This window comes from Dama dama, chromosome 19, assembly GCF_033118175.1.
Source record: "Dama dama isolate Ldn47 chromosome 19, ASM3311817v1, whole genome shotgun sequence".
Taxonomy (NCBI): domain Eukaryota; kingdom Metazoa; phylum Chordata; class Mammalia; order Artiodactyla; family Cervidae; genus Dama; species Dama dama.
This window is the reverse complement of record NC_083699.1, coordinates 75,276,914-75,302,251: the sequence shown is the minus strand read 5'-3', so window position 1 is coordinate 75,302,251 and position 25,338 is coordinate 75,276,914. Positions and strand designations below refer to the sequence as shown.

Sequence of the window (25,338 nt, the reverse complement as noted above, 5' to 3'; positions counted from 1 at the left end):
GAGTCTGGCCTGGGGCCACCCATGTTGCACCCCCACCGCTGAGCTGAAGAATGTCAGGACCCCTTCACCAAGGTGCCCAAAATATCTTTCATGCCACGACTTTCCCAAAGGCCGCATAGAAGCCTTGATGAAAGTTTCAAACGTCCTCTTTAGAACAGCTTTCAAATTACAGCACAGTGTTGCGGCCGCTCACTCCCAGCCCGAGGGGAGAATGCACAGGAACCCAAGTCCCCCACTCACTTTTGGAAGCGATGTTAGGGTGAATTGCATGAATTTCAAAAGCAAGCACTCAGTGATGCATTTGTAAAAGCAATTTTGTAATGCTACTCCAAGAGTAGCATGTAATTTCTAACATGCATTTACAGATGTGGTAGTGGTGGTTTAGTTGCTAAGTCATGTCCGACTCTTGCGACCCCATGGACTGTGGCCCGCCAGGCTCCTCTGTCCATGGAATTCTCCAGGCAAGAACACTGCAGTGGGTTGCCATTTCCGACTCAGGGATTGAACCTGTGTCCCCTGCATTGCAGGTGGATTCTTTACCACTGAGCCACCAGAGAAGCCAGTTTCTATGGGTAAAGTCTTTGAATTTTTATACAGTGATTGAGTATGAGAGTTTTAAAGGGATCATGGATTCCAAAGTTCCTTACATAAAATACTTTTTCACTGTCAGAGTAGCCTGAACCTATTAGAAGAATTCTTGCTCTTATAGCAGATAAAAGAATATTAAAGTTACACACAACGCGTATATGTACTCTTAATAACTTTCTCTCTCAAACACACATGCTCACAAGCTCTGGCCACCTCTGTGTCAATGAAGCCAACACGGAATTTAGCAGATTTTAAGGACTTTCTTTATTTGAAGAAATCATATGTGAAGCCATTGAAAGGGATAAAAAGCAGATGACGAAAACCCAGGAATTGGGGAAACGTAAAATCTGAAACAGTAAGATGGTGAGTATTCTTCTGTTTTGGAGCATCCAAGGAGCCTGGAGGGTTCTCTGAAGCCACTGCCTCTTAATAATGACAGTCTAGAAATGTAAACACAAGACAGTTGGTAAGAGCGCCAGGAAGCCTGGAACCCGGCCTAAGAGGCTCTGTGGGTTTTCAGGACTACAGCGCTCAGTCCAGCCATTCCTGCTGGAGAAGAAGTTGCCTGCGGGGACACAGCCCCCTGGGGCCAGATGCCCTCTGGGGGTCCATTCTCCTCAGATAACTGGTAGTTTTCCAAGTAGACCCATAGGTCACTCAAAAAATCACTTGGAAACTTCTTAAAGAAAAAGCCATGCTCTTTGGAACATCCCGATTTCCTTAAAGGATTGATGCATTCTTCCCATCTTTTGGAAACATCTGGTCTATCCTTGTCAAATTCAGGGTCAGGGAAGCGCTGTAACTAAGGAGGTAGCAGGAAGGAGCTGGCCCCCCCGGGACTGGCATTGGGGCAGGACCTGTCACCCGTGCTTACGGGAGACAGCATCAGGGTCCGCAAGAGAAGAGACCACAACTGCTTTGCTCTGGGTCCTACCCACGGTGCCCAGTGTAGGGCAGGGCATTCGGAAGCACCCAAAATAGTGACACCAGCCAACTGTGCTGGGACCTGGGGCCACGGCTGAGGGTGAGATGCATTATACAACCATCGCAAAAGGCACAGTGGGAAGACCCAAGGGCTTGGTTTATTTATTTTTTTAAAAAAGCTGTCATTGTTGAGAACATTCTCGAACTGACTTCTGAGATGGTTCACAATAACGGCGAGCTCCCACAGGAGTAGTTTTTCCTGAACTGGCCACCCCTGGGGTCTGGGGGCCTGGCATCGGGCATCCTGGCCAGCCGAGGACCTCCCCTACCCCGGCTCCCACTGCCCCTGAGGATTGTCTGTGTCTGGGGACCCAATGTTACCTTGCGTGGAGATGGGGAAGAAGCACCAGGGCACGTGGCGGATGGTGTCGGAGAAGCAGCACTTCCGGGACTCACACTCCTCAGGACTGATGCCGGGGTAGCCGCAGTCCTTGCGGGCCGAGACCTCCATGACACACTCCTCTAACTCTGCAGGGCACACCAGGTTTGGGGACAACAAGGGGATGCGGTTAGGCTGGTTGGTTAGCCAGACACATCCATCCCATCCTGCTAGGGGAGCACCTTGGGCTCACAGGTTCGGGATAGCACCAGGGGCTCCTGGGACTGTCACCCCTGGACTAAATGTGGGCACCGGCGGGTGGCCACCCCTTCTTCCTGATGCCCAAAGTCAGAGGGAAAGTTGCTTCACCTCCCTGGACTTGACATGGCTCTATAAAATGAAGTTGCCCACACTACATCCTGGGAGGACCCTTTAAAGTTATAAAGCATTTGACCAATAATTGAGTGGCTTCCCTGGTGGCTAAGTGGTAAAGAATCTGCCTGCAATCCAGGAGACCTGAGATTGATCCCTGGGCCAGGAAGATCCCCTGGAGAAGGGAATGGCAACCCATTCCAGTATTCTTGCCTGAAGGATCTCAAGGACAGAGGAGCCTGGTGGGCTACAGTCCATGGGGTTGCAAAGAGTTGGACATGACTGAGTGACTAATACACAGAGAACTGACACCCAAGGATCCTTCCACTACTGGATGAGCCCTGGCGATAGACAAACCAACTACCTGCCGTCAGTTCCGTTTCCCCCAGAGCCCGGGAGCCTCCGACCGGCTTCCTTGAGGGGTGTGGACGGGACCCAGGGCACTGAGTTCCACACAAATGGGTCTGCTTTGCAGACAGAACTCTTTGTGTGCCTGCCTTGAAACAGGTGACTTTTTAAGTTGATAATATGCACAGATACAAAACTCACTCTCAAAAGGTGACTCTAGAAGCCTTAACTTAATTTCTTAACATTTGGGGTCTGTTCGCAGTTATGTTAATAACATCCTGATTTTAATGCCTTCATGTCCCTTAGAAGCTGGTTCAGGAGCCACAGCCTGACCAAGCAGGTCCTGAGACTCGCTCTCCCTTCAAATACAGTCAAGCAGCCGGATCCCCTGAAGTCTCCCTAAAAGGACAAGTGGCTCACTCTCGGGATCTAATGTGGACACAGCGGGCAGAGAGCGTTTTCTCTTCCCTTTGGGCTGGCCTGGGGGGTTAGGGAGCCTGGGGAAGCCGGGTCCTGGGCTGCTGGCCAGGGCTCAGGAGGGGACCTTGCCCGTTACCTTGCTTCGGGAGGGGATTGAAACACCAGGGGACCCCGACGACGCTGGAGTCGAAGCAGCATCCTCTGGAGAAGCACTCATCACCGCTGATGCCTGGGAAGCCGCAGTTCACCCTGTTCTTGGGTTCCCGGCGCGAGCACTGGCAGGCATCTGCAGAGAAGCCCAGGTCAGCCAGCCCCCATACGCGCCCCCGCCCGCCAGCACATCCAGGATGCTCCATCAGCTCCGCTCCTGCCCTGTAAAGGCCGTCTTATCTCGCTCATGTTTGAACCACACGGCGTCCTTCAGAGGAACTGACAGGGCTTGGCTGAAAGTGTTTTATTAGTTTAAAAATAAATCCTTCTAGCAAGAGCATGAACAGATGGACTCAAGCCAAGGTCAGGATGAAAGTGAGCAAGTGGGACCCCCTGGGAGACCTGGGTGGGACTCCCATCCAGCCCCTCCACGAGCTGGCCCACTCTCACCCAAGGCTGTTCTGACTGACCCCGAAGGGGGTCTTCCTGGGACATCTCACCCTCCTCCCCCACTGTCCTCCCTGAATGGCGGGAAGCGGGTGGATGCATGTAGGAGCCGGCTGCATGGCCGGCATCCCTAGTCCTAGGACACCTTCCCACCTGCTTCCCCATCATCCACCTTTTCTCTTCCAGGGAAACTAATACAAATGAACACCCCCCCACCCCTCCCCAGGAGGCAGGAGGCAAGGACCTCGCACCCCGCCACCCCCACCCTCTGGGTTCTAGAAGGCTCCCAGGCTCGCTGGCTCAGATGCTCCTCTTCCCCTCAGGGACCTGAACCTCCGCTTACCTGGTTTCTGGGCCCCTGCCAGGGCGCACACACCCAGCAGGAGAAGCGCAGCGAGGAGCCAGATGCCTCGGGGTCCCATGTCCACGTTCCTCCGCACACCAGGGCCACCAGAAGAGCGCACACTCCCCGCTGCCAGGGGTGTTTATAAGCGTCTCTCTGTTTGCTCAGCAAGCAAGATAACCTGTCTGCCTGCCTGGGGCACCAACGATTTGAGCCCTTTGTTAGGAAAACGAGTTGCGATAGCTTGGCCAGCAGGGGGTGGGGGGTAGGGGTGACAGAGCAGGGCACCGGCTCTCCGCAAGCACAGCCAGGCTACCCCCCTGCCCCAGGCAGGGAGCCAGGTCATGCCAGGATGCCGACGTGGAAGATAGCACACGTGCACGTGTGGCGCTGGGCACTGACAGAGTTCCACCCAGGAAGGGAGAAGTTAGGGATTTCTCCTGATAGAGCATGTAGCTAACAGCACAGGAATTTTAAAGTCCTGGGTCCAAGGCTACCAGGGAAAATGAGCCAGCTGCAGACAGAGCAGACCCCTTCTCCAGGAACAGGAGGATGGCAGGAGACCCCCCTCCAGGGCTCCTGGTCCCTGGTCTGTATCTCCTTGTCTCTGTCTTGGGGAAGGGATGGATCTCCATGGAGATGAGGCTGACAGGGTAAAATGAACAGCCTCGGATGAGTGTAAAAGTGACAAGTTCATTTCAGCAAAGCCTGTATGCGTGCTAAGTCACTTCAGTCATGTCTGATTCTTTGCAACCTTACGGACTGTAGCTCACCAGGCTCCTCTATCCATGGGATTCTCCAGGCAAGAATACTGGAGTGGGTTGCCATGTCCTCCTCCAGGGGATCTCCCCAACCCAGGGATCAAACCTGTCTCTTAAGTCTCCAGCTTGGGCAGGCAGGTTCTTGACCATTGCTGCCACCGTTTCTTTTCTTCCATGAGAATTGTCTGTTTTCTGAAAGATGGCACCTGTGAACCAGCCTGTGCCCAACATAAGATGCTCCAGGGGAAGGGGTCTGAAAATGGGACCCAAAGAGACAAAAGAGAAATGGGGGGAAGGCACCCCATGGGAGCAGAGGAGAGATAGGGTGAGGTCAAGGACGCTCATGAATCCCCCAACTCGGGGGCACTTCTGGGAACCACCAATCTGTCAAGCATGGCTCGAGCAGTCAGGAACCCGAAGATGCATGGAGTCTGGAACTCTGGGTCTTCAAGTCTGGAGAGCAGACCTGCATGCTCAGGGCTTCTGCCAGCTCCAGCCTACAGATTGGACTCCTGCCTATCCCCCTGGCCTGGGGCTCTGTGTTATCAAACTGAAAAAGTCACCTTTTCCCTCCTGTGTGTCTGTCACCATTCAGCACCACCAGGACACGGGACTCTGAGTCTTCTCTCCTCTTCCAGGTTCTCAGCCCCACTTTCCTCTCTGCTTCTTCCCTCTTGGCCCAATTTCCCAATGTCCCATCCAGGCCCTTCCAGGATTCCTGCTGAAACCGGCTGATCCATGCCAAAGAGACGGCTCATCAGTCCCTTGGTCTCTGTCCTGCATCCTCCCTGGGAAGCTCCTTCTGCCTCCGTCTTAGGTGGAGCTGCTCAGGCTCCCACCCAGGGCACCATCCGTCCACATGGAGTTTTTGCTTTTAGAAAAGGGCACATTTTCTTAAAGACAAGCTACTTCCACCTGTGCGGAAGTCATTACGATAGATGCAGTGTCTACAGTGTGAGCAGCACCCACCTGAGTGTGGACCTGTGTGCACAGAAAAACCTCTAAGCTGTGTTGGGTGAGTGTGCTCCCATCACATGGGCTCAGGCTGGGGCCTGGACGCTGACCTTAAGCCACAGTGTCACCGAGGCTCCTTGAAGATGCATCTTAAAAGAAGATCTCGCATTCTGCAACTAAGTCAAACAAACAAGAAGAAAAAGAAAAAAGTTTTACAGCAACCGAAGGCACACCACCCTCAGGGGAGCATGTTAAGAATTACAAGTGATCTCTCATCTGAAACAATGCAATATGGAAGGCAATAAAATATTTAAGCGCTAAAAGAGAAAACCTTGTCAAGTCAGAATTCTATACTCATGGAAAATTTCCTTCAAAAATAAAGGCAAAATACTTTTTAAAAATGTACACACACACACACACACACACACACATATTTAGAGTGGCTCTAGAGTCATAGCCGAATTGAACAAAACATACCCAATATAAAAATTTTTTTAAATATTTTGGACAGACAAAGGCTGTAGGAAGCTGTAACTTGTAACAAACTATCTCCAAGGAATCCAGAAGTGTGGAGTCTGAAGCTGCGGTGGTCTCTTGATGCAGGGCATGAGTTCTGCTGTCTGCTGTAGCCACTGACCACCTGGCTGGATTTATTCAACTATGGCAGCTGTTGGTCTCTATCAGCATTTGTGTTTGCAACCCAGTCTAGTCTCCTGATATCTCTTTGGTTGGTACAACTGTCTACTAACTAATGGCTCAGCCAGAGCTTTGTCCCCATGCAGACATAAGTATGCTGCCTTGATCAGCTTTATAAAGTGACAGTCAGTATATGTCACTCCTTGGCCGCCCCCTCACACCTTCCAGCCTGAAGGGTAAAGCCCAAACAAGAGTTTCCTGAACATGAAAAGCAGGACCCTTTATGAACTGGACCCCACATACCCCCCACCCTCTTCTCTTGTCAGGTCTCCTTCCTAATGTAAGTATCTAGCCCTATTGGCACAGCCTGACCTCTGACCCTTTGCCTGCATGTCACTGTCTCTCTGCAAAACTCTTCCTCTTCTCTTTGCCTTCCTAACTCCTGTCCATCCTTCAGCTCTAGACTCAGAAGCCACTCCATCCAGGAAGGCCTCCTTCCCCTGAGAGAAGGCAAGTGCCCTTCACCCCTCCCCCAAGCTCACTAGATTCACCACACAGTCACATCTTCATTTTAAATGGAGTATTACTTCTCTGGCTTCTTTATTCATTGTATTGAAGGTAATAGCTGAACCGGCAGGTTAATTTTGTGCCAGGTGGTATTCTGATGATTTCACATGCTACATCTCATTTAATACTTACAACGATACAAAGGAAGAGTTAAAAAGATCAGCCCCATTTTATAGTCTATATGGAAAATTAGTTTTCCCAAACACACAGAAAGTGTAGGGTGACATACAGAATTGGACCTATGCCTCTTTCATTTTGAAACCCCAGAACCTAAGCCAGCATCTGCACAAACTAGACCTACTTAGTGAGGGAAATGCACCCGGGAGATGAGGAGCAGGAATCCACCAGCTAATATCACGGACCACCCAAATTTCCTCCTGAAATTCTTAAAATAAAACTTAGACCTGGGTATATGCAAATAAATAAGGCAAGCCTCTTCTCCTCTCTGGACTAGTTTTCTCATCTGCGAAACAAGAGCTGGAATGAGGGTATATTAAATGATCTCCAGTGTCTCATATGCCTGGTAAACCCTCACTAGAATGCTGACTAAGATAACATCTCACTTTTACACTGTCATTGGGAGAAAAAGAAAAATTTTATTACCAACATTTGCATATTCAGTGTTTCTGCAATTTCTCTCCCCACCATTCCAATTTTCTGGAGTTTGGATCTGCTGATCAATAGAGTGGGTAAGTCACAGACACTGCCAAAGCCCAAGACTTAATTTATTTACTTAAAACAAAGTGGCCAAAGTTGGGAGGAGAAAGAAATAAATAAACCAACTATTGAGCATTTGGTACTGAGTTTGGGAGGGAGTGAAATTAGAGACTTTGATGAATTATATTTGGGGGTATAAATGGATGGATATAAACATCAGCATTTTTCAATATATCGTGCAATGGAATTCCTCCTTGTACTACTTTGAAGGACTTTAGCCAAGATTTACACTCTTTCAAAATGTCTTTTTGGTATACCTTTTGTATCTGAGTGGGAGCTGGGTAGTATTAAAACTTAAAAATACGTAAATAATTTAGGTTACCACGTATTAAGGAAAAAAATAATACAGTAGGCGTTGGCAAATGATGACCCATGAGCTCACTGCCTGTGTTTAACTAAAACTCTATTAAAACACAGTCATACCCATTCATTCACACATTGTCTGTGGCCACTTTCTAGCTGCAATTGCAGAGTTGATTACCTGTGGCAGAGACTGTATGGCCCAGGAACCTAAAATATTTACTCTCTGGTCTTTTAAGAAAAAAAAAAAGTTTATTCCTGTACTTTATTACAACTCTAGAGATAAATTTTTTAAAGTGGAGAGAAATAATCATATTTTATTTTATAAATGAAATGTTACAGAAATGTGCCTTAGTGTTTTTTTCCCCCTTCTGTTGTGAAAATGGTATGTTCAGTATTCTGGTTGCCGGGAGACAATCCCCTATGAGTCTCTCATGTTTCCACGTGTTGTGAATGAGGCACTAACTGTCCCGATGATACAGGACCTAAGATTATAATTGAATGTTAAGTGCTGCCCTGACATCTGGTGAAACTGAGAGGCCTCGAGTGGCCTAACCACGAGTTCTCTGCCCTACTTGGCTCCCACAGAGAGGGCCCCTTAGCCAAGCAACCTTCTTATCAAGGGGCCGGGCACAGTTCCTGCTTGTCCCCGAGTAGCGGATTTTACTTCCCTGCCAGCCTGCAGACTTACTCAAACAAGCCAATCACATCGTCCTGCAGGAATGAGTGGGCACCCCACCCTTTTGATGCCACACGGCTCCTCCTGCAGCCCCCGCTGTTCACCCTGTTTCTTATGCAACCCCCGCGTGGCCCAGCCTGGCGGGATGGCCTCCCCTCCTGGGGTGAGCAGTATGTGACTGGTAAGCAGCTATCGGCCCATCTTTCCAGTGTCAAGTGTCATGGGCCCCACCATCCTTGTAGCCTTGGGTGGAAACCACCCCCTCCCCAGTGAGATGAATAGGGGAGTGATCCAAACTGTCGTTTCTTCCAGGCTGTCTTTGCAAGGATGTTGGTGTGGCAACAACCTTGGAACATTTATAAGGTACCTCCCTCTGGAGCAGTGGGCAGGCAAGCTTGCATACATATGTGCTCACTTGCTCAGTCATGTCCAACTCTGCAGCCCCATGGACTGTAAGTCCGCCAGATTCCACTGCCCATGGAATTTTCCAGGCAAGAATACTGGAGTGGGTTTCCATTTCCTTCTCTAGGGGGTCTTTCCGATCCAGGGATAGAACCTGTGTCTCTTGTGTCTCCTGCATTAGCAGCCAGGTTCTTTGCCACTAGTTCCATTTGAGCTCCAGGAAAGGTCAGGCTTCCTCCCCTGTGATGCGACTCCGTGTGTGCTGACGTCCATCTGAGCTCATCTGTGTCACTCCTGGAGGATGTGGGGACAGGGAACCAAATGTGCTGTTGCTTACATTGCTACACATTGCTACACATTGCTCTGCAGTGTGGTGAGGTCTTTATCTCTGAGCCAAGAGTCTCCTGTCCTCTGCCAGCACCCATGAAGCCATTAACTCCAAATAAGGTGAACCCTCATCCCTTCTGAGTTTGCCGCACTGATGTACTAGATCAAATTAAATGCAGAAAGTCCCACCAATATTTGCCTTCAGCATAGAGGTTCCCGACTTACAGGTTTACTAAGCTTTCCTGGTGGCTCAGATGGTAAAGAATCTGCCTACAATGCAGGAGACCCAGGCTTGATCCCAGGGTTGGGAAGATTCCCTGGAGAAGGGACTGACAGCCCACTCTAATATTTTTGCCCGGAGAATTCCCATAGACTGAGGAGCCTGGCAGGCTACAGCCCTTGAGGCCGCAAAGAGCCGGACACGACTGAGTGAATAACACTTTCAAACCTCACTTTACCACATATATATGCTACATATATATGTGAGTATGTCTGGTTTTTCCTAATTTAATCGGTTTGCTAACCCCAAAATGTCCAGCTCGGGGCAATGTTAAGAGCTGAGAACAATTAAGAAATACCTTTAAAATTATACTATTTATTTTTTCTATGTATATCTATGATGTGCCCTCTCGAACGTTTAAACCAGTGACTGTTTGATCCCTTGCATTAAGTCCGTGTGCTGGGATTGGCCTGGGACGTGTCTCTTCTTGGGTGATTATCCCTATCGGGCTCACAAGCTCTGAGTATTTCCACAAGCTGTCCCTACCCACACACACAAAGAAAGGAGAGGGAGTTTCCTTAAGCTAACAGGACCCTTCCCAGTGACCCTACAAATAGGATCTGAAGCCGCAACTTGGCCTCAGCAGTTGGTTCCTGGTCTGAGCCTTAGTTCAACATATTATGAACAGTAGCCTGTTGTTGCGAGGGCAATCATCTGGCGGCAGTGATAACTTCCATGCACACAGCCAGCCGCAGAGTGGGAAGGCTCGCAGATCCAGTTATGGTGTTTGAGCCATACGTTTTAGTAAATCGGTCTCCAGCATGTGGCGAAAAGTGAGGGGCAGAGGTGGCAGGTTTGCACTTTGCATGGGGTGCAAGTGGGTGGGAAGACTGGATCCCGAGTCCTGAGATGTCCTGCTCCTCTCTTGGACTTCCCATCAGTACATGGTGACAAGAACCAGAACTGGGGTCTGAGCAAGGGGCCAGGACACGGGCAGGGCCACCACACTCAGGCTCTATTGGAGAGACTCTGGGCAAGCAGTGTTGGCCCAGCTGCACCCACAGTGACCCACAGAGCAGCCATGATGTTAGTCTGTGTTTCTGGGGTGACACATGGGGCCTGAATTGGACCAGCGCAAGTGTCACCTGTGGGAGCTTGATCAGGGATGGTGGAGCAGTCAGCCTGGAGATGAGTGGTCGGCTTCTGATGGGCTGGGTCCCCTCCCACCTGTGACAACATTCTTCCTGTTGCATCCTCTTTGTCATGTAACACATGCCACATGTAACCCACTCCCTCACTGTTCTTAACACACTGTACATCCTATGTCATTTGTGGTCACCCTGGTGGTTCAGTGGTAAAGAATCTGCCTGCAGGAGATGCAGGTTCAAGCCCTGAGTGGGTAAGTTCCCCTGGAGAAGGAAATGGCAACCCGCTCCAGGATTCTTGCCTGGGAAACCACATGGACAGAGGAGCCTGGCAAGTTACAGTCCACAGGGTCGCAGAGAGTAGGACACAACTTAATGACTGAACAACAACAACACATCATATGCATGTCACCCACACCTCACTGTCTCTGGGTTTGCTCACTGTCTGTACTTGACACGTTATCAGGCTCATGTAGTCCTTTTGTTTTCTTACCACCTGGAGCAGAAATGGCTAGTGCCAAGAGCAAACAGTCATGATCCCTGCCCTTTGGTGATCTGTGCTGACTGGGATTCCTTGGTTGCAAGAGACACCAACTCTTCTAGGTTGAATTATCTCCCCTAAAATCACGTTTGGAAGTCCATTAGGTCCTGGGGTTACCCCAGGACCTCATAATGTGATCTTATTTGGAGATGGAGTCTTTGAAAGGTAATTAAGTTAAAATGAAGCCAGTGGGGTGGACCTTGGTCCAATAGGACTGGTGTCCATCTAGAACGAGGAGGAGATTGGGACCCAGACTCACAGGTGACAAAGAGTGAAGACGGCCATCTACATGACAAGGAGGAAGCCCTCAGGAGAAATCAACGCTGCCCACACCTTGACCTTGCATCTCCAGTCTCTAGAACTTTGAGAATAATGTCTGCTGTTTGTTTATGCCACCCCATCTGTGGTGTTTTGCTTGGCAGCCAAGCTGATGAGGACACTAACACGAGCTGATGAGGGATGGGGAGGGGGTGTCACATGGCTTCAGGTGTTACTGGAATCCCAGGGTGGGGACAGAGCCAGTCCCGGGGGTGAGGACTTGCACCCCCGCCTTCCCTGCCAGGCCCCTCAGGCTGTGCTCTCATGGGCTCCTGGGTTATACACTGTCACCCATTCTACTGACATAGATGACCCCCTCCCACCCCAGTTGTCCGCCAGAAGACCCCCAACTTCCCCCTCCCCCAAACATAAATCTCTCCCATGAGACACTTCCTAAACTTTCATCCAAAGCTCTTCAAGGAGGGCGGTCCTAATATGGTGGAGGAATAGGACGGGGAGACCACTTTCTCCCCCACAAATTCATCGAAAGAACATTTGAACGCCGAGCAAATTCCACAGAACAACTTCTGAATGCTGGCGGAGGACATCAGGCACCCAGAAAGGCAGCCCATTGTCTTTGAAAGGAGGTAGGACAAAATATAAAAGATAAAGAGACAAGAGAGAGGTAGGGATTGAGATTCATCCTGGGAAGGGAGTCTTAAAAAAGAGAGAAGTTTCCAAACACCAGGAAATACTCTCTCCAGCGGGTCTGTGGTGAGCCTTGGAATCTCAGAAGGCAAAATAACCAGGAGGAAAAATAAATAAATAATTAAAACCCACAGATTACGTGCCCAACAGCAACTCCCAGCAGAGCAGCAGCCCAGACGCTCGCATCTCCCACTAGCAAGCAGCGGAGGGACAGGGAGGAGCGGGCTGCACTGCTTAGGGTAAGGACCGGGCCTGAATGCCCTGAGGGCAATCTGAGGGAACTAGCTTGAGATAGCAACCCAGACTATGGAAAAGCTATACTGCGATCCAGCGAAAAGCCCTAACCTAAGACATCACCAATGGCAACCCACTCCAGTATTCTTGCCTGGAGAATCCCATGGAGGGAGGAGCCTGGTAGGCTACAGTCCATGGGGTTGCAAAGAGTCGGACATGACTGGGCGACTTCACTTTCCCTCCCCAAAGTAGGACTGAACAAGTGAGCCTAAAAAAAAAGCGACCACCACCCTGCTCCTTGTGTCACAGTGTCACAAATTAGACACTGAAGAGACCAGCAAACAGAAGCTAAAACAAACAGGGGGAACCGCTTTGGAAGCGATAGATTAAAACCCTGTAGTTAGCACCGACTACATAGAAAGGGCCTATAGACCTTGAGAAGTACAAACCAGACCAAGGAACTATCTGAAAATGAACTGACCCCACACTGTCCGCAACAGCTCCAGAAAAAGATATATTTTTACTATTATCATTTTTTAAATTTAAAAAATTAAAAAAAAAACAAGTTTTAAAAATTTTTAAGTCCCCACTACTCCTTTAATTTCCATTTTTATAACCTACTATTACCTTGCAAAAAAAAAGACTGTGTTTTTAAAGCAAACTTCATATATATATATATATTTTATAATTTCTGTGACCTTTTTTTTTTTGCTTGTTTGTTTATTTTTTGTTTTTGTTTTTTGTTTCTTGTGTGTGTGTGTAATATTGTATTTTTGAGAATCTAACCTCTACTCAAGATTTTTCATCTTTGCTTTTTGGTATTTGTTATCAACTTTGTACCTTTAAGAACCCAACCTTCAGTACCCATTTTCACTTGGGAGCGAGATCACTGGCCTGGGTGCTCTCTCCCCCTTTTGACTCTCCTTTTCCTCCACCAGGTTGCCTCTATCTCCCCCCCCATCCCCTTTTCTTCTCCACCCAACTCAGTGAATCTTTTTTTTGTGTTCCGGGCTGTGGAGAACACTCAGGGAACTGATTACTGGCTGGATCTGTTTCTCTCCTTTTGATTCCCCCTTTTATCCTCCTGGCCACCTCTGTCTCCTTCCTCCCTCTTCTGTTCTCTGTGTAATGCCGAAGCTCTTCAAGGACATGGAAAGTTCTAGAAAGTTCCCCGAGTTGGCAGCTTCCAGGATGGAGGGAAAGGGCAGCACGTAGGATGTCACTCAGCCGTGCTAACCGGCCAGTTAGCCTCAGAGTTTCCACATGTGCAAAAGCCAAGAAAACTACACAGACACATCACTCCATTGTACTGTTCTCGAGTTGAAGGCCTATCTCGAAAAACAAAGAGAAAACATAAAACTTCCCACTAACAAGGGACGTGTTCAGATGTAGAAAACAGTAAGGTGGCCTTCCCTCTTCTGGCAGAAATCCGGTGGGTTTGAGGGGCAAGAGAGCTCATCCCCAGCTGGTGTCCAAGGTTGGGGGTGGGAGGCGCACAGACCCTTTCAGAGCTGTGTGTTTCTGTGTCCCTGTGTGTGTACGCATATGTGTGTGTGCGTGCATGTGAGAAGGTCCCCAAACTGTTAGAGGCTCCTCGTGCCTTATCAGCAGGGCTGTTTTCATTCAGGCACTTTATCAAGCAGCCTGCACTTTTCCCACCACCCCCGGATGCTTCAAGGCCTCCACATTGGCCGTGAAAAGGCGCCCATTGACCTGCCGTCAGCTCTGCTTCCATGGCCGTGGACTCCTGGCTGCAGCAAGGTGTGGGGTGGGGCAGTGGCCCAGGCTCCCGAGAAACCCAGACATCCCTCCCTGGGACCAGCCAATCACCTTAATGGGGCGGGCGGTGCAGGTGGGTGCATGATGGGAGAGGCAGAGGATGGGGGACCGTGATGGGAGGGACCTGTGGGTTGTGGTCACTTCTCTATAATCCTTTACAATGGTGAGAAGATATTTTACTCCCGTGGGACCTCACCCTCTTCTGCCCCCCACCTCCTCCCTCGTCTCCCCCATCCTGGCTGTGAACACAGGAAACATGACAGCTCAGGTCCTGCCTCCCTCCCTCCACTGCCTCACTGAACACTGGGACCCACTGGGACCCCCCGGACAGCAGAGTCTGGACAGTGCAGGTGGGCACGGGCTTGATCACCTTCTCAGGACACCTGGTTTCCCAGAGCACCCTGCGTCTATTCTGACAGGTCTGCCCAATGTGCTATCTGGGTGCCTGCTCTCAGCTGCCTCCACGGTCAGAATTCTTATGCATTTTGTGCTTCTTGGGGAGGACAGTGTGGCAGGAGCCAAGTGGAATCCTCTTTCCTGCCTGAGCGTGGGGCTGGGCCATGTGGGGGTGCCTCTGCAAGAGTCCCCCACTCTATCTTCCTCACACTGGTGAGCCCGAGAGGCTTGGTGTCCAGATGATAGAGCCTCGAGATTACACATCCATGCAGGTGGATGCTAGAGGAGGTGGTCCAGCCATCGTGGCTCACAGATCTCAGATTTTTTCTGTGTACATGGTGGGAGTGGGCGGGGGTGGTGGTTGAAGGCACTGGCCCTCCGTCCATGCACTTCCTCACTGAGCAGGAGTCCAGAGCAACTGAAGGAAAGCAGGAGACCCACCTGGCCTCCTATCACCTGGCCGCTGCTCCACAGTCTGGTGTATATGCCAGAAGGAAGGCACTTTCCTGCTGGAAACCCTGACTGCAGGAGTACTTAGGGTCAAGGACCCCCAATCTGTGCATCACGGCCCCCTGGAAAGTGGTGTCACCCACACGGTGCTATGCCTGGGGAAAGGAGGAGTGTGCCCAGGTCATGTCCCAGGCCCCATTCTTGGCTTTCTTTTGATTGCATCTTTGAAATTAGTAAAACTTGGATTCAGGAGGCTCTCCAGTTCACAAGAATCTGATGTGCCAGTCTGATCTGTGTGTCTGCTCACTTGGGCGAATTATTAAATGTTTCTCAGCTTACAAAACGGGGATGAAGATGAGAGTGAGATGACATTTGTAGTGGAGTTTGCTTTGAAAACTAAAGAAATGTCTTTTACTTCGCCTCACACGCACCTCCCTTTGCTCCTGATCACTCCTGATTCTGAGCCTGAGGTTCCTCATGAGAGCCTGAGACAGGTGGATGGTTCAATGAAAAGTTACTGAAACACTAGATGTGCTGGAGAGAGTGGATTGCCCACATTCCTTTAATAGATGAAGAGCCCAGGCTGAAGGGCTGGGTGAGGACATTTACCTTGGGTGAGAATTTGTCCCATCCATGGTATCTGGGATGAAGGCTCACTGCTTTAAGGTACAGGGAAGACACAGGCTTTGGTAAAACACTGACAAGGAAGAGAATACTCAACCAGCATTGGTTTAATCCATAAGAATATTCAGATGTACTTAACATGAAGTCTGGGGATGGGTGATGCTGGGGCCAAGTCAACATTTCAGGGATAAGAAGTTTCCAGTGCTGTGACTGTTCCTCATTATCACAGAATGGCTGCCTGAAGCATTGCATCACACCCTCATACTACACAGCATCCAAAGACAGGCTGCAGAGTCCATCCAGGACAGCCAGAGGGAGCTCTTCTCTCACCAAGGGGTAAAGCTTTTCCCCAGAGTCTTTAGGTAGATGCCCCCTCTGCTTCATGGGCCAGAAAGGAGACCTGCTTCTAACTGACAGAAAGGTTGGGAAAGTGAGTCTTTCCATCATTCTTTATAGGGTGGGGTCAGGGAAGAAAGAGGGAAATAATGAATGGTAGTCACAGGGAAATGGGCCTGCTGTGTCCTGGCAGAAAGCCCCTCTCTCAGGGGCTGGGGAATATGAGGAGAACAAGGAGCAGGGGGTGGACCAGCTGGGCTTCAAGAAGGCTCCGACGAGGTCCCAGACTGGCCAATGGAAACCCAAAAGATTCCCTCACTCCACAGCTGTGGGTGCTTGGTCCACTCCCCATCTTCCACCCAACTCTAAAGAGGGGCAGGAAAGTAGGGGAGGGAGAGGAGCAGGAGACTGGCTACTTACCCCCAGGGACCACAGTATTACCTACAGAAGCTGCATAATTTACAATCACACACCGCATTTCCAAAGGGGCTAACTGCGTAGTTGGTTTTTACCTCTCACTAGCAGGCAAGGAAGTTGAAAAAGAGCAGAGATGCTACAGATTGAAAAGAAAACAAGCCCACATGTTTCTGCATGTTCTTCAGTGAAGGAAGGCTACAGTGATCCTCACGGCACATGTGCTAGTGCAGGCACACGTCTGCTGCTGTGTGCGTGTGTCGGGGCCCCACCTTGGCTGTTTCACATGTGCAGTGTATCTCCTGGCCCCTGGAACATCTGTGCTTGCTTGCCCTGGTGGCCAGGGCTGAGGGTGGGTGACAGATCTTCTGGTAAATTTGGAAACAACTGGTCACGCCAACAGCACTGTCCCCTACTCCTGGGAACCAGCTGGCTCTGGAGGGCCAGAGTGCTCCCAGGGCCCCAGGGACCCCAGGGTCAGGCACCTGGGAGGGGAGGAGGTGTCCAGGAGCGGGGCTGGCTGGACTGAGCTCCCTGGAGCAGGGCTGGCTGCCCAGGGTAGATGGGGGGTGGGGGGTGTTTTTCTTGTTCCCACTGAGCAAGTGGGGCTGGGGGCACCAGAGGCTACTCAGGCAGCACTGCCCGCCTGGGTGGGGGCGTCTGCTCAGGTCCAGGCAGGTCTGATTGGCTCCCTTCCGTCTTCCTTGTGTCGGTGACGAGGGGTCACTGGGGGCTCTCGACCCTTCCCTTTTGTCCTATTTTCCAACTCGGATTTCAAGTTTGGGGAGCCAGGTGGGTGGGGGAGCTTCCTCAAGGGGTCAACTCATGCTGCCCTCTGCAATTGTTTTTATTATGAGCACGTTCAGACACTTTGCTGTGGGTTTTATCTCCTAAGTCAGTTTCCGTGTGAGGGAAGTGAAGAAATTGCAAGGCAATTTTTGTTACCACAATGAATATGTAAAGAATGTGATAGCATTGAAGCCTGTTTTCATGATTTGACAAGGGCATGGGCTCACGTTGATTCTCTGAGGCTTTTTAACCTGATGGCCTGGTGCACGGACCCCAGTGGCTGACATCCACCAAGACAACCTAACAATGTTACAAGTCATGGTCTCATCTGGCCCAAGATAGCCTGAGTTAATGTGTAATCCACAGCGAGAACCCAGAGGCACAAGTATTGCATTTCTCTTTCAAAGAAGGGAAAATTGTTTACATTTTTTATAAGAAGTGCAAGCAGAGAGGAACATTCATCTCTTTTAATTTTTAGGCTAATTTGAAATACAAAGAATCTGAGCAGTCAATCCAGGCGGGGAGTTCAGGTTCATAGGACCCCAAGACATCCGGCCAGCGATGGAGCTGAGCCCCTGGTACCAGGCAGATGTTCTTCTCACCCCAATGCCATTTCCACAGGAAAAGCATCTAAAACTCGCACTCTGCAAGGGTGAAGTGTCCAAGAGAAGAGATGCATTCATGAGAATAAGTATTTTCTTTCACTTTCAAATAATCACAGAGAATTTACTTAAAAATCTCACTGGGAAAATTCTTTAGAAAACAAGGATGGTCTTTGTACTGTAATTGTCATTCTTTCCAAGCCCCAACCCGAAGTGAGCAATGAAGCATGACCAAGGACAACTCTTCACAGATCTATGGTTAGACATGTGAAGAAAAGCCAGGAAAAACAGGGTGCCCCACCAAACAGGTCTTCCAGCTCTTTCCATCCCCCAGCCCTGGATTCACACTGATTTAGGCAAAACTACATCTTCCTAGTCACCCCGAGGCCATGACTCTGGGTAAAGACACAGCTGGCAACTTGAATTAGGGCCCCGTGGTCCTGTGTATTCTGACTCTGTGGGGTTGACAAGGCCCTACCTTCCTCCACGGGCACAGAATGGAAGCACCACGGGACTCCACGGACTGTGTTGTCAAAGCAGCAGCCTTTATATTCGCAGTCCTTCGCTGTGATGCCGTCGTAACCGCAATTCTGTCTTTGATGGGGTTCCACCTGACATGTCTCTGAAAGGATATGGGCCAGGAGGTGAAAGTAAGTCATGAGCTGACGCCTTCCCTGTTATGACCCACCCTCCACTTTGCCTCCTTCCCCAGTTAAATCAGCCATCAAACAAGCAGCCCATGGAGACCCAGCTCACTTACTGGCGCAGAAACACTGAAACTCAGGAAAAATGCAAGGTGTCCAGGATTCATAGACTTTGCACCTACCCAGGCAATGTACCCATTTGCTCATTAATGTCAATGAACAATTATTAAACTTTAGTCACTAGATGAGTAAATATCTGTTGAACACTGTTTGTGGGTGCTAGAAACTGGAGCTAGCACGGGACACAGACAGGAATTTTTTTATCCTCTCAAAGATCAAGTTCACGCCAGGCCCCGTGCTGGGTAACAGGGACCCAGTAATTGAAAATAGAGAAGCTAACAGTCTGATGGAGGAGGAAGCCAAGTAAACATACAAAACAGCATACTGCAACCAGCCACAGGGCAAGCCCAGCAGGGGTGATTGACTATAGACTGAACAAAGTTAAGAGGGCTTCCTGTTGGAGGAGGTTGACCAGGTAAGACCAAGGCAATGGGTATTCCAAGGAGAGAGAGCAGAGTGTTCAAAGGTGGCGAAGAGAGAGAGCAAGGTGTGTTCCAGGTAAGGGGAGGGGGGGCAGGTGGGGCGGTGCAGGGAAGGCAGGCTGAGGGCTGGGAGTGGTTGATTGCAGCTCTAGAGCTCTAGAGCAAAGAAGCAGCTATCTTCAGAAGCTCTAGCCAGGTACGTGAGGTCATTGACTCAAGGCAAAGAACATGCAGGGGAGATGGGCAGCAAGAAGTGCCCACGTGATCTAGATGCAAGGCCTGTGGGGTCTGGACTTGGGGCTCTGAGAAGGAGCGCTGCTCAGATCTGGTGGTGGACAGATTGAGACAGGGGCAGAAGAGTCTGAAGCCCCTTCTGTCTCTTGGGGGTGGGAATGGAGAATGGGGGGCTCCTCTCTGCACCTGGTCTCGGGGTGCCCATGGATGAGGGCCATCAGCCAGGTTCCAGAGAGAGGCCTGGCTGTGCAGGTGCTCCATCCACTCCCAGACAACAGTCTGTCCCTGGAGCTAGAGGGATGTGCAACGAGGCGTTAGGAGCGTGGGTGATAAAGAGACGGGGAGGGAAGGAGCCCTGACAGAAGAGGGGAGAGAGTCAGAGAGGAGGGCAGGACCGAGGTCAAGAGCAGATGTTGTCATGGGCTGGCTTGGACCCAGGGCATCGCGCTCGTTCTAAAAGACAATCCGGTTAAAGACAGGTAGATGCAGGGCCTCCCCTAGACTGAGGGGCAGGAGGCCACATTTGTCCCGCATAGAGTCCAGCTGAGAGTCCCAAATCAGAGCCCATCACACAACCTGATCTTTGTAGGGCTTCTGTCTTGACATAGAGCAGAGGTGGTTATCACCCACTCCACTAGGCAAGGCGGTGGGAAAGGTCAAGACGGGCTGTGTATGCAGAGCTGGGACCACAATCCTCATGCCCTTTCTCTCCCTAGTTCAGGGGGAGGGGGCTACTTGGCTGGGTAACCTGATCCCCCACCGCCCCCGCCGCACCAGCTGCTATCCTAAGTAGGAACTGAAGGTCTCCAAGGGTTCTGTCCACAGAAGTCTCCCTTGCCCACCATTTTCTGCTGCATAATAGGATTAGACAGAAATTATTTCCATCCAAGTCTACACTTACACTGGCACCCCACTCCAGTACTCTTGCCTGGAAGACCCCATGGATGGAGGAGCCTGGTGGGCTGCAGTCCATGGGGTCACTAGGAGTCTGACACGACTGAGCGACTTCACTTTCACTTCTCACTTTCATGCATTGGAGAAGGAAATGGCAACCCACTCCAGTGTTCTTGCCTGGAGAATCCCAGGGACAGGGGAGCCTGGTGGGCTGCTGTCTCTGGGAGTCGCACAGAGTCGGACACGACTGAAGCGACTTAGGAGCAGCAGCAGCAGCTACACTACAATTGGATGGAGTTTTCCATTGTCATAGGATGGCTGACCTGTGAGATCCACAGAGAAAGGCTGAGCCGTGGGCCCCAGGGCAGGGCCAGTGGGTGGCCAGCAGCAGCCGGGAGGGTGGGGAACACGGCTGGGCTGCACAGCCTCCTGGAGCCAGGCTGTGCAGTGGGCAGAGCTAGGCACTAGGTTGGCAGGGAAGATGCAGATGGGCTGGTGGGTGCAGACGGCCAGGCACAGACTGCCTCTTCCATCCTCACAGCAGGTCATACCTCCTTTCAGGTCCAGCCTGCTCCCTGCTCCTTACCTTAGACTGTGGGGCCTCCTCCCCAGAACCCCCACACCTGATCCTTTGTTCCTGAGTCGTGAGGTCCTTGGAAGGAGCCCAGAGACACATGGGAACTGTCCTTTACCTCCCTTCAAACCTCTATGGGAATCCTCATTTCAAAAATTTTGGAAAATTCTTCTCCTGCCCCCTCCATTTAAAAATATATCTACCAGTAATAAATAATGTTTATATGGCACTTTGTAGCTTTTCCCAAATACCACTTAATTTTTTGACAACCCTCTAAAGCTGAAGACTGACCCTGTTGTGCAGAGAAAAGATTTGAGACAGACACATTGAGAGGAGGCAGTGGGACCTCCCGCCTTAAGTCCCTCACTTGGTGTTGCCCATGGACGAGGCACTGACAGGACACACACTCCAGTGGGACAGGGTCTGGGTTCCACGGAGCAGGGGGCCCAGGGGCCCACGGCACCTGTCAGAGGGGTTCCCAGGGACGGAGACCCTCGGAACAGGCTCTCGGACGTTTGTGTGGGACCGTGAGTGGGTCCAGCCCCAGGGGGCAGAGTTTGGCTTGGACATTTGGAAGAGCTGTTCTTATTCCCGACCTTAAAGACAGCTCTTTGAAATGTGATACTTAAAAAGCAGTAGGATGTTCTAGCAGCAGTTCTGAAGACAGGGCTTTCCTGGTGGCTCAGTGGTAAAGAATTCGCCTGCCAATGCAGGAGATGCCAGTTCAATGGTTAGATGGTGTCACCGACTCAACGAACATGAATTTGAGCAAACCTCAGGAGGTCTTCCCTGTAGCTCAAATGGTCAAGAATCTGCCTTCAATACAGGAGACCTGGGGTTGATCCCTGGGTTGGGAAGATCCTCTGGAGAAGGGAATGGCAATCCACTCCAGTATTTCTGCCTGGAGAGTCCCATTGATAGTGGAGCCTGGCAGACTACAGTCCGTGGTATCGCAAAGAGTCAGACACGACTGAGTGACTAACACTACCGCTACTATAGGAAACAGTGGAGGACAGAGGAGCCTGGCGTGCTGCAGTCCATGGGGTCGCAAGAAGCTGGATAAGACTGAGCGACTGAACAACTGAAGACAGTCATCATTACTTTCTTACTGCAGTTCCCAACGCTTCCACGGACCCCTCTACCCTCCCGCTGTCCTCTATGTATTCTGCCATCCAAAATCTCTCCAGGGCCTAGAACAGCTCCTGGCACAAGACAGCACTTGGCTCAAAAGTATGTTATGAAGCCCTGACTCCCCCCAGAGGTGGGCCTCTGCCCAGGGTGCCCATTGAGGAGCAGCAAGGGGCTGTCTTACCAGTCTCGCTCTGCGCCAGGCTGCCGAGGGCCAGCGCGAAAACCAGCACCACCACGTAGATCACCTTGGGCTCCATAGCGGCCGTGACCTTCCTGCTTTTTCCAGAGGGGCCCGCAATCCAGGATGAGAGTGGGTCCTGGCCCTCGATCTTATACCGTAGGCTCTGTTTGCTTTCTACAGAGGGCCAGATAACGTTTGCCTAAGGAGGGCCCCGAAACCTTTCATTCCAAGTAATCGCCACTGATTAGAAGGTGTTTCCCAAACGCGGCCAAGCCAAACTGACAGGTTTGCTGATAGAGAAAAATGCCTTATCTTGCGGTCATCGTGGTTGAAGGATTGGAGATTCAGAAAGTTCCTTTCTTATCCTGTGGGAGTCTCCCTGGTCATGACCTCTTCCAGCGCCTGAGCTGTTCAGAGACCCTCCTGCTAAGCAAACAACATACTCATTGGAGGGTGATTCAGAGAGAGACACCCACACCACACCGGGCACAGGGTCAGCAGTGGCCATGGGCTTCCCCCACTTGGTTCCACTAAGTCAACAGCACACTCATTTGAGGGTGATTCACAGTGAGAGATGCCATGCGATGCCAGGCACAGGGGAAGGACAGCGGACAGGTGAGGCCCGCCGGCATGGTGAGGTCCTTTCCAAGTGGGCATGCAGCTGTTTTCAACGATTTTCAGGATTCACGTCTCATGGAACCGCCGTGCCCGGACAAGAAGAGCAGAAAATACTAGGAGCTGGACTTCAAACTTCTTTTCCCCATTTGTTTGTCGTGTCAGGCTTTCCTCCTGGGAAACTGTTTTGCATGCGCAAAACACCCATAGGCTCTTTGACCTGGCCTTGTCCTGAGCGGCACCTTCCTGCTGGCATCCACATTGAAAATCACATATGTTCAACCTCCTACTTACACTGTGGCATTGTAGGGGCATTTTTACTTATTTATCTTAATTAATTAAGGATAAATTACCTTGTTTTTCTTCAAAATTATTTAAGATGATTTATCGTAAAAATTGGGCTTCTCTGGTGGCTCAGTGGTAAAGAATATGCCTGCCAATGCAGGAGACGCAAGTTCGATCCCTCCCTGGGTTGGGAAGATCCCCTGGAGGAAGAAATGGTAACCCACTCCAGTGTTTTCACCTGGGAAATCCTGTGGACAGAGGAGCCTGGCAGGCTATACAGTCCATGGAGTTGCCAAAGTTGGACAGGACTTAGAGACTAAGCAGCAACAAATCTTAAAAACTAATTAATAAATTTTTTTTGCTTTATTCTTTCCTTTACAATGGAGTCCTTTTCACAGCGAGGTTGTGTGTACAAGAGCTGACGTGACACTGATGACGTATCGGGCGCTCCCTTAAGCAGGAGACCCGCATCTGGGAGGGGCTCCCTTGCTCGGGTCCTCCAGGTGCGGCCCCCTTGACTCCGGTCCCAAAGGGTCTCCTCTAGCCCCGTGTCCCAGGTCCCTCCCCAGCTCTGGCCCTTCCTGCCCTGCAGCTCTCACTACCTTCTAAGGGACACAGAGACTTGCTTGCGCCCTGGCCTTGTTACTTATCGACCCTCTCCCAGCCCTCCAGCAGAGCAGAAGGCCCATGACACGGGGGGCTTCACCTGCTTGGTGGGCTCAGGTGGACCCAGCACCTGCGGTGCCTTATTCAATAAATATCTGTTGAGGAATGAATGAATGAATAAATATAGGAGAAATGTTTTCTCTTCATTGAAAGATTAGGCTCTGGGGAAACAGTCAAGCTTTGGAGTGAGACTGATTTTTCTTGGGTGACCTGTTAAGTTTGCCTTGGGGGGTCCCTCTGGGAGGGGAGTGGAGTCAGAACCAGGGCAGCCACGTTCTGAGTCAGGCTCACCCCCAGCCCACCCCCCTGGGTCCCAATCCCAAGACCGGGTCTCCAGGAGAAGGGAGCAGAGTCAGAACCAGGGCAGCCACGCTCTGTGTCAGGCTCACCCCCAGCCCACCCCCCTGGGTCCCAATCCCAAGACCGGGTCTCCAGGAGAAGGGAGCAGAGTTAGAACCAGGGCAGCCACGCTCTGCGTCAGGCTCACCCCCAGCCCACCCCCTGGGTCCCAATCCCAAATCCGGGTCTCCAGGAGAGGCGCCATGTGCAGGATTCATGGGTGCTTGTTGCTCACTCCTTGTGCGTGCATGACTTTGACCTCGTGTAGGTGGCACGGCTGGCAGAGCCCTTGTCACTCTCAGGCCGTCCCAGACTTGCAGCAACGACTCCAAGACTCCTAGAAGACAAGGCTAACGTAAGATCGCAGAATCATAGGATAATTTATGGTTCTATTTTTTTTTTAATGACCACTTGTTGAAGAAGGCAATGCACTGAATAGAGTGTTGGTCCGCTAAGGGGTTATGTCATCTTGTATAAATAGTTTAAGTCCTCTTGGGTTTCACTTTTCTTACTGGAAAATAAAGTAGATGGACCCCGAGGGAGCTGGTGCTTGATCTAACCTGCCATCCTCTCGTGCTAGGGTTCTGGGGTGGAGGATGCCCCTGGTTTTGCATGCCCAGCAGACCTTCCTGCTTTGGGGATAAAGTTCTCCATCTCCAGGCCCCCTCCCCTATCCCCACTGCCTGTGGTGTGACTTGGCCTGACTTGTCCCATCTCCTCACCCTGTCCCCCCCATCCCAGAGCCACACTGGTTCTGTTCAAGGGTCAGTGTCTGAGTTGGGAGAGCTGGGAGTCCTCTGTCTGCTCATGCCATCAGCTCTCTGAGCCCCTGGAGGGTGACGCTGCATTGGCTGTGTCCTGCCCTCAGGTCCTCTGGCTTCTGGCCACTGTGGTGGAGCCAGCAGGACACGGGTCCTTGGGAGGAAGTCAGCACAGTCACTCTGGATGGGCCGTGATCCCAGGTCCACCTACAGCCCCAGTGGGCAGTGTTCTCCACACAGTGGTCTTCTCCAGCCCCCCAAAACTGATCCCTGTCCTCACTCCTCTGGCAGAGGGCTTCACAAACCCCAAAGAGAAGCCAGCACTGTCCATCTAATTTTCCTTTAACTTCCTGCATTTGGAGTGACAGGCCAGCTTATTGATACAGAAATTGCTACCAACAGTGACTCTCTTTTTTAGCAGATCCTGAAAATGAGACCCAAGTTTGGCTCCCTGGGCAGGTCTCTGGGCACAGCTCACAAACCCATCAAAGGTGCTGTGGCGTGAAGGTAAGGCAGGAGACCTGAGGGGAGTGTGAGTGGGGGGGGGGCATCTCATTTCCCTGGTAACAGTCAAGTGGTAAAGATGGGGGTCAGTTGGTTTCTTCCAAGAGCTACACAACATTCAAGAAGGAAAGAAGAAATGGAGGACTGAGAGTGTCTTC

At 50.9% G+C, this 25,338-nt stretch overlaps 2 protein-coding genes across 2 annotated transcripts; both read right to left on the bottom strand.

The window, feature by feature from the left end:
* Positions 1 to 828: 828 nt before the first annotated feature.
* On the bottom strand, positions 829 to 4,126 carry TFF2 (trefoil factor 2). Its single transcript, XM_061167991.1, has 4 exons — positions 3,972 to 4,126; positions 3,168 to 3,317; positions 1,894 to 2,040; positions 829 to 1,028 (listed from the first exon to the last, which is right to left on the bottom strand). The coding sequence occupies exons 1-4, from the start codon at positions 4,048 to 4,050 to the stop codon at positions 1,015 to 1,017; spliced, it is 390 nt and encodes a 129-aa protein (XP_061023974.1). The 5' UTR covers positions 4,051 to 4,126; the 3' UTR covers positions 829 to 1,014.
* Positions 4,127 to 17,661: 13,535 nt separating this feature from the next.
* Positions 17,662 to 22,127, bottom strand: TFF1 (trefoil factor 1). Its single transcript, XM_061167990.1, has 3 exons — positions 22,011 to 22,127; positions 18,289 to 18,432; positions 17,662 to 17,852 (listed from the first exon to the last, which is right to left on the bottom strand). Exons 1-3 carry the CDS (start codon positions 22,084 to 22,086, stop codon positions 17,839 to 17,841), a joined length of 234 nt encoding a protein of 77 aa, XP_061023973.1. The 5' UTR covers positions 22,087 to 22,127; the 3' UTR covers positions 17,662 to 17,838.
* Positions 22,128 to 25,338: the final 3,211 nt, after the last annotated feature.